General features: G+C 42.1%; 1 protein-coding gene across 1 annotated transcript; it reads right to left on the bottom strand.

The window, feature by feature from the left end:
* Window positions 1-140: 140 nt before the first annotated feature.
* Window positions 141-9,110, bottom strand: snx24 (sorting nexin 24). The gene is made up of 7 exons (XM_023983830.1): window positions 8,922-9,110; window positions 8,295-8,378; window positions 3,467-3,571; window positions 3,237-3,331; window positions 3,084-3,113; window positions 2,011-2,075; window positions 141-1,834 (listed from the first exon to the last, which is right to left on the bottom strand). Exons 1-7 carry the CDS (start codon window positions 8,988-8,990, stop codon window positions 1,764-1,766), a joined length of 519 nt encoding a protein of 172 aa, XP_023839598.1. The 5' UTR covers window positions 8,991-9,110; the 3' UTR covers window positions 141-1,763.
* Between the last annotated feature and the right edge of the window lie 131 nt (window positions 9,111-9,241).

Genomic DNA, 9,241 nt, shown 5'->3' with positions numbered 1-9,241 from the left:
GTTTGAACTTGAACGCTCATGTATGTTTCAGATTTTGGGTAAACCTTAAACGGGTGAAATGAAAAAGTTTTATGAATATGTAGTCCACACAAATGCCAGGAAGTTTCACTCATTAGTTGAGAAAAAAAGAGAAACCGGTATTGAAGTGTCATGCTTTATTGCGGTCTGTCTTAATCATGATATTTTACAGATTACTGTGCTCTGCCTAAAGTGCTACAGTACAACGCCACAGTGTCTTTAATGGTAGGGTGTCATGGCACAAGATACATACTGTACAGGACATGCATATGCTATATACACAAGGAAGATACACAAAAAAAAAATTGGATTTGTTAACACCGGGCATGATTTTATCTCAGTTGAAGTGGACAGTTCTATACATGACTTAAACTAACCCAAGTTTACCTTTCATTTAACAAATTAAAAATTATTCACCAGGGTCCACCTGGTCTCAATTCAGAGAACACATTGGATAGAAATAAAGGATGGCAGAGAATTCTAGTCAATAGAATGCCCAGACCATCCTCATATTTTAGAGTATCAACCATCCATAATTGTCTAACGAATGACAAGTGCAAAGTAATGTTAGACCAACTAAACTCTACAAAAAAAGTATCAACTGTGCATTACCATCAGTGGAACATTACAGCACCGCTAAGAGTTTACATCTGGAGAGCTTTAGTCGCATCAAAACTCTGGCATTTTAAAATGGCCCTTTGTTGTAGGTTTACAGCAGCAGCCCCACGTTCAAAAAGAGCAACAATGAACCACATTGTTCTTCTTTACAAGAGACACACACTCTAAGATAAAGGCAGACAAACAAAAGACATCTTATTACACAGACAAGTTCAGCTTCCCTTTTTATATTTCAGCTTTTTAACCAGCCGTTTGACGCACTTGATCGGTTGCCCTTCATTAATTCATAGCTAATATATAGAGTTAACCGTTTGACCTATTAAGGTTATTTCATCAACATATCACAGTGTAAAACTGTGAGGTCTCACCTTCATTTTAGGGAAATACCATTAGTAGATGCATACAGCCTGCCGGTCCATAAGGCTGAGTCTATATGCATATGCCTTAGCTCCATTTTCGTTAACGGGGTAGTGTACCTAATAAACTTTGAGTGTCAGTATAATATTAATTTTATATATCTGTATCCATTAATTTCTAGTGGATAGATCAAGAGAAAATAGCCTAGTTAATGAAAAAAAGCATATTTAATATTAAACACCAATGTTGTTCACTAAATTGATGGTTAACATTTAGGATAATCCTTGACAGCGTTGTCATAATTTTTTATTTTAAAGTGATCTTAGTTGATTATTTATTTTACATGTGATAAGGCCACACAGAAGGCCAGAGATTAGACACCTGTGATAATCTGATGTACCCAAATGGGCCACTAGATGTTTTGTAGTAGATTAAATAAAATCCTTGAAAATTACCAAATTCTGGTAGTTTACTGGTAACTTTTAAAATGTTCAGTAACATACCCTCCCTTTGCAACCATGATCATGATACAGTAGTGTTCATCTTTGAGTAACAATACTTCAGAAAACGCATCTCATCAACATATCCATTAATGCTGGGAAACAAACTACAAAATGACTATGAATAGATAAAAATTGTATATATCCACACACACACAACTATTAGAATAATGTTCACAAAATTGAGACGCTTACAAGTTGTACATTTCTGAATCATCCCTTTGTCGTCAAGAGTTAGTAGTAAGTCCTTCAAACTGGCATACAGTAACTCTACCTTGGTTGAAGGTCTGGGTAAAATATTCCATGTATCACTCCTTCTATGACAACATTTGAAAATGTATCTATGAGGAGAAAAAGGTCAAACTGATTTGTTCTATACAATATTATGGTTCCCCTTCAAATGATTAGCTATTGTATTTACATAATTAAATATTACACAAAGAGATCTCACTTTAATATTGCAACGATATTTATTGTCTATTCATGGGCAGTGTGAAGATGTGTAAAGATATGTTACCGTGGGTGGATGGGAGCAGGTAGGGGTCTCGCTGGTAGATCATGGTTGGCTGATGGGTCAGTTTACTACAGAGAGACCAGGAAGGAGAAGGATAAGGGGGTTAAGGATCACAAGCCTGATAAAGCCAGACCTCTGACAAAATTATGCCGAATAGTTAGCTATTTTGACATTATACTTTGGAATTAACCTACATCACAAACTACTATAAACTCAAACTATACAAAGGTAAAATCCACCCAAAACCACTAATTCCTTTAATTTACAGTGTTAAATAACACTAATATGTGAGAAGAATATTTTTTGAGAACAAATGTTTCATTTTGGCGTTATAACAAGGTTGGTAGAAGCATAAAATAAAAAATAAAAAAAATCGCTGTGGAAATCCGTTGCAGCTCAAGTCGATTACAAAATCCACAATGCAATGCTCTCTATGAGCTAGCTAGCTAGAAAAAGTAGCTACACACAATATTACCAAAGACAATATCAGCATGTAACGGAGCTAGTTAGCTGTAAAATCGCCTAAACAAACTGCACTACCAATTTAGGAGTATACAATCTCACCATGTTCAACCTGCATTCCTATCACCTTTCTATAATATCTTTATAATATCTCTGGCAACTGCACCATACAATGCACCCTGGACTAAAGAAGCAGACAAATAGGAAAAATGTGCTAGACCCTCCATTAAATTACAAATATCTCGAGGTAGGAATATCACTAAAATATGGTCAATGGCTCATTTGAGAGAAGACATCTTCCCGAGTTATGACATCGGCCAGTATTGAAATTTGACATTTACATTTACATTTAAGTCATTTAGCAGACGCTCTTATCCAGAGCGACTTGACAATGTATGATATAGGTTTTCGCAATCTAAAAGTCGTATTCCTATTAAGCTTCCAGTGTAGTGAGAGCAACTATTACGGTGCTACGTAATACCGGACGGATTTCTGCCTGTTGAACGGCAATAACACAGATACACATGAAAACATTAAATGACACAGGGAATTGATAGGAACAAATACAATATAACATTCAAAATGGATTAACCTTTCAAAATCACTTAACAAACCTTGACTCTTCAGATTCCATTTCAAATGACCTTTAATGAAAGAAAAACATACAAGATTCAGAATCAGTTTGGGGATTTTTACATAAAGGCATGAACTCTATTCTTGCGGAGAGGAGAGATGTTCTATATAGGGCACACTGTATAAAAACTCACCCACAACTTTCTGTTTTTGGCAGCGAGGGAAAGTGGCGGATGTTGAGGAAATCCAGGAATATCTTTGGGAGAACTTCATTCTCCATAATTATAGTCTGTTAAATAATGAACACAAGAAACAAAAGCAAATGGAAGAAAAAAATTAATTGTACCATTTTAATGAGCTGTATTGATACAAAATATGGGTTAGAGGAAATAGTCCGTGTAAACCTGTAGGTGTTTTCCATTACCTGTAGGTAGAGTTCCAGACCATGTCTTCTCTGCTCCAGAACTTTGGGAACCCAGTTCCGTACATGCTTAGAGGGGATCTCAGGCAGCTTTATGCTCTTCTTCAGCTGAAAGAAGCACATTTCAAATTGAGCATGGTTACAGGGCATGGATTAGGGTAGAGGAAAAATTCAAAGCCTAGCTCAAGCCTAATTCCAGCTATTATGATTTTCATATCCTTCACCCATAGACTAAGGCTATTCCACTAATTATCACCCCACTAACCTAGTCCAGCGGTATAACATTATTGACAATGATGGCTCAGTATATGTTCTGAAAGTATTGTGGGCTCCGTTCTTGCACCAGGAATATACACAAAAGTATGTGGACCCCACTTCAAATTAATGGATTTGGCAATTTTAGCCACACCCGTTGCTGACAGGTGTATAAAATTGAGCACAAAGCCATGCAATCTCCATAGACAAACATTGGCAGTAAAATGGCCTTACTGAAGAGTTCAGTGACTTTCAAAGTCGCACAGTCATAGGACGCCACCTTTCCAACAAGTCAGTTTGTCAAATTTCTGCCCTGCTAGAGCTGCCCCGGTCAACTGTAAGTCACTACCGAGTTCCAAGCTGCCTCTGGAAGCAACGTAAGCACAAGAACTGTTGTACATACTGGTATTAGAGGCTACGTGTTGTGTGGTCAGTCAGCAGGGTGTGTGCTGTATCTGCAGAGCGGACGTGATGGAACCGCTGATCCAGTCGTCTGACCTCTTCGTCATGCAGGTGGAGTCAAATCAAACTTTATTCATCACATGCACCGAATACAACAAGTGTAGACTTTACCGTGAAATGCTTACTTACAAGCCCTTAACCAACAGTGCAGTTCAAGAAGAAAATATTTACCAAGTAGACAAAAATAAAAAGTAATAATAAAAAGTAACACAATAAGAATAACGAGGCTACATACAGGGGGCACCGGTACCGAGTCAGTGGTACAGGCTAGTTGAGGTAATCTGTACAGTTGACGGCTAATCTAATGACATGCAGGTGGGGCGAAGTGACTATGCATAGGTAACAAACAACCAGCAAATAGCAGCAGTGTACAAAGGGGGGGGGGGGGTCAATGTAAATGTCCGGTAGCAATTTTCATGAAGCTTGGGGGTAGACGCTGTTGAGGAGCCTTTTGGTCCTAGACTTGGCGCTCCGGTACAGCTTGCCGTGCGGTAGCAGAAAAAACAGTCTATAGTGTGACTGGAGTCTCTGACAATTTTATGGGCTTTCCTCTGACACCGCCTATTATATAGGTCCTGGATGCTCTCGATGGTGCAGCTGTGGAACCTTTTGAGGATCTGGGGGCCCATGCCAAATCTTTTCAGTCTCCTGAGGGGGAAAAGGTTTTGTCGTGCCCCCTTCACGACTGTCTTGGTGTGTTTGGACCTTGATAGTTTGTTGGTGATGTGGACACCAAGGAACTTGAAACTCTCAACCCGCTCCAGTACAGCTCCGTCGATGTTAATGGGGGCCTGTTCGGCCCTCCTTTTCCTGTAGTCCACGATCAGCTCCTTTGTCTTGCTCACATTGAGGGAGAGGTTGTTGTCCTGGCACCACACTGCCAGTTCTCTGATCTCCTCCCTATAGGCCATCTCATCGTTGTCAGTGATCAGGCCTACCACTGTTGTGTCGTCATCAAACTTAATGATGGTGTTGGAGTCGTGTTTGGCCACGCAGTCGTGGGTGAACAGGGAATACAGGAGGGAACAAAGTACACACCCCTGAGGGGCCCCGGTGTTGAGGATCAGTGTGGCAGACGTGTTGTTGCCTACTATTACCCCCTGGGGGCGGCCCGTCAGGAAGTACAGGATCCAGTTGCAGAGGGAGGTGTTTAGTCCCAGAGTCCTTAGCTTAGTGATGAGCTTCGTGGGCACTATGGTGTTGAACGCTGAGCTGTAGTCAATGAACAGCATTCTCACATTGGTGTTCCTTTTGTCCAGGTGAGAAAGGGCAGTGTGGAGTGTGATTGAGATTGCGTCATCTGTGGATCTGTTGGGGCGGTATGCGAATTGGAGTGAGTCTAGGGTGTCCGGGAGGATGCTGTTGATGTGAGCCATGACCATCCTTTCAAATTACTTCATGGCTACCGACATGAGTGCCACAGGGCGGTAATCATTTACGCAGGTTACCGTCGCTTCCTTGGGCACAGGGACTGCTTGAAACATGTAGGTATTACAGACTCGGTCAGGCAGAGGTTGAAAATGTCAGTGAAGACACTTGACAGTTGGTCCGCGCATGCTTTGAGTACACGTCCTGGTAATCTGTCTGGCCCAGCAGCTTTGTGAATATTGACCTGTTTAAAGGTTTTGTTCACATCGGCTACCGAGAGCTTTATCAGTCATCCAGAACAGCTGGTGCTTTCGTGCATGCTTCAGTGTTGCTTGCCTCGAAGAGAGCATAACAGGCATTTATCTCATCTGGTAGGCTCGCGACACTGGGCAGCTCACGTCTGGATTTCCCTTTGTAGTCTGTAATAGTTTTCAAGCCCTGCCACATCCGACGAGCGTCAGAGCCGGTGTAGAAGGATTCAATCTTAATTTTGTATTGACGCTTTGCTTGTTTGATGGTTCGTCTGAGGGGATAGCGGGATTTCTTATAAACTTCTGGATTAGTCTCCCGCTCTTTTAAAACGGCAGCTCTAGCCTTTCACTTGATGCAGATGTTGCCTGTAATCCCCATGGCTTCTGGTTGGGATATGTACGTACAGTCACTGTGGGGACGTGGTCGTTGATGCTCTTATTGATGAAGCCGATGACTGAGGTGGTGTATTCCTCAATGCCATTGGATGAATCCCGGAACATATTCCAGTCTGTGCTAGTAAAACAGTCCTGTAGTGTAGCATCTGCGTCATCTGACTACTTCCATATTTAGCGAGTCACTGGTACGTCCTGCTTTAGTTTTTGCTTGTAAGCAGGAATCAGGAGGATAGAATTATGGCCATATTTGCCAAATGGAGGGCAGGGGAGAGCCTTGTATGCATCTCTGTGTGTGGAGTAAAGGTGATCTAGATTTCTTTCCCCCCTGGTTGCACATGTGACATGCTGGTAAAGATTTGGTAAAACTGCATTAAAGTTCCCGGCCACCAGGAGCGCCGCTTCTGGGTGAGCATTTTCTTCTTTGCTTATGGCTTTATAGAGTTGGTTGAGAGCGGTCTTAGTGCCAGCTTCGTTTTGTGGTGATAAATAGACGGCTACGAATAATACAGTTGAGAACTCTCTTGGTAGATAATGTGGTCTACAGCTTATCATAAGGTACTCTACCTCAGGCGAGCAGTACCTCGAGACTTCTTTAATATTAGACATCGCGCACCAGCTGTTATTGACAAAAAGACACACACCCCCACCCCTCGTCTTACCAGAGGTAGCGTCTCTGTTCTGCCGGTGCATGGGAAATCCTGCTAGCGCTATATTGTTCGTATCTTCATTCAGCCATGTCTCGGTGAAACATAAGATGTTACAGTTTTTAATGTCCCGTTGGTAGGACAATCTTAATTGTAGGTCATCAATTTTATTTTCCAATGATTGCACGTTAGCGAGAAGAATGGAAGGCAGTGGGAGTTTACTCGTTCGCCTCCGGATTCTCAGAAGGATGCCCGATCTGCGTTCTCTTTTCCCGGCGTCTTTTCTTCACGCAAAAGGCGTGGTTCCAGTGAAAGCAGGATATCCTTCTCGTCAGACTCGTTAAAGGAAAAAGTTTCTTCCAGTCCGCGGTGAGTAATCACTTTCTGATGTCCAGCAGTTCTTTTCGGTCATAAGAGACGGTAGCAGCAACATTGTGTACACAATAAGTAAAAAAATAAGTTACGCAAAAAATATTACAAATAGCACAATTGGTTGGTAGAATGTAAAACGTCAGCCATGTTCTTCGGGGCCATCTTAGAATGGCGTGTTGTTATTGTGAAGTGGAAACATCTAGGAGCAACAACGGCGAAGTGATAGGCCACACAAGCTCACAGAACGGGACCGCCGAGTGCTGAAGTGCGTAGAAATCATCTGTCCTCAGTAGCAACACTCACTACCGAGTTCCAAACTGCCTCTGGAAGCAACGTCTGCACAAGAACTGTTCATCGGGAGCTTCATGAAATGGGTTTCCATGGACGAGCAGCCATGCGCAATGCCAAGCGTCGGCTGGAGTGGTGTAAAGCTCGCCACCATTGCAGTGGAAAAGCGTTCTCTGGACTGATGAATCATTCACCATCTGGGTTTGGCGGATGCCAGGAGAATGGTACCTGCCCCAATGCATAGTGCCAACTGTAAAGTTTGGTGGAGGAGGATTAATGATCTGGGGCTGTTTTTCATGGTTTGGGCTAGGCCCTTAGTTCCAGTGAAGGGAAATCTTAACGCTACAGCATACAATGACATTCTAGACGATTCTGTGCTTCCAACATTGTGGCAACAGTTTGGGGAAATCCCTTTCAGCATGACAATGCCCCTGTGCACAAAGCGAGGTCCATACAGAAATGGTTTGTCAAGATCGGTGTTGAAGAACTTGACTTGCCTGCACAGAGCCCTGACCTCAACCCCATCGAACACCTTTGGGATAAATTGGAACGCCGACTGCGCCCAATATCAGTGCCCAACCTCACTAATGCTCTTCTGGCTGAATGGAAGCAAGTCCCCGCAGCAATGTTCCAGCATCTAGTGGAGAGCCTTCCCAGAAGAGTGGTGGCTGTTATAGCAGCAAAGGGGAGACCAACTCCCTATTAATCCCCCATGATTTTGTAATGAGATGTTCAACAAGCTGGTGTCCACATACTTTTGGTCATGTAGTGCAAGTCAGTGGTACACAAACTCACTATTTTATGCAGATTATGGAATTCACTGTAGCGTTTCTCCACTGTATGCTGTCTACCATTCATTAGCACCTCAATTTTAAAGACCTGGTGATGAAAAGAAACAGTCATCATGGTTAGGAAATGTGAACGTACAGAGAGATATGCCTTGAATCAATTCACAATCGACAGTCATGGCCATTTAAAACAAAACTTTTCAACAAAATACATTAATTACACCAAACTGCTCTTTAGTGACTTTGCTATCAAGGAAAACAACCGGGAGGTCAGGGAACGTGTGAAACATCAATCAACTGCTTTAACACGTTCCCTGACCTCCCGGTTGTTTTCCTTGATAGCAAAGTCACTAAAGAGCAGTGTTATCGTCAAAAACGTTTTTACTGTCTGTAAAATTGGTGAAATGGAATGGATCGCGCCAACCGGGTCTTCTCTACTCTCACTCGGTTTAGTCACGTCAAATAAACGTTAGTTGGCAGCATTGGTTGACAGTTTGGCTTGAGAGTCGCTAACAATACTCAAAGTTAATAAATATGCTATTGGTTTGTTTTCAACCATTTGTTGCAAATTTGCAATGTTAGCTATGATTGTTGTTTTGCGGAGGCTTACTGGTGAATACATTCAAGATCTTACCGTGTACCCTTTCTCCATCGGATTGTCCTCTGAGCGGAACGATGGAATGGAAATCCTGACGTTATGCATTTTGGCAAAACAAACCCGAACCTAAATGCATAAAATCCTGAGTTATATATTAACTTGCAGACACATAGGGAGGCTTTGGTAGCTAGCCACGGCTAGCGTTGGAATGGATTCTTCTTCTTGTTTCTGTAGAGTATGGAAGTGGCAAAAAAGTCACACTACTCCCATCTACTGGGGTGGAAAGTTATTACAAGGCGAGACTACTCTAAAATCAATCAACTGCGTGAAAACCTGCTTAAAAATCAATATTTTTG

This window comes from Salvelinus sp. IW2-2015, linkage group LG4q.1:29 (genome assembly GCF_002910315.2).
Source record: "Salvelinus sp. IW2-2015 linkage group LG4q.1:29, ASM291031v2, whole genome shotgun sequence".
Classification (NCBI taxonomy): domain Eukaryota; kingdom Metazoa; phylum Chordata; class Actinopteri; order Salmoniformes; family Salmonidae; genus Salvelinus; species Salvelinus sp. IW2-2015.
This window is presented reverse-complemented; position numbering and strand designations above follow the sequence as displayed.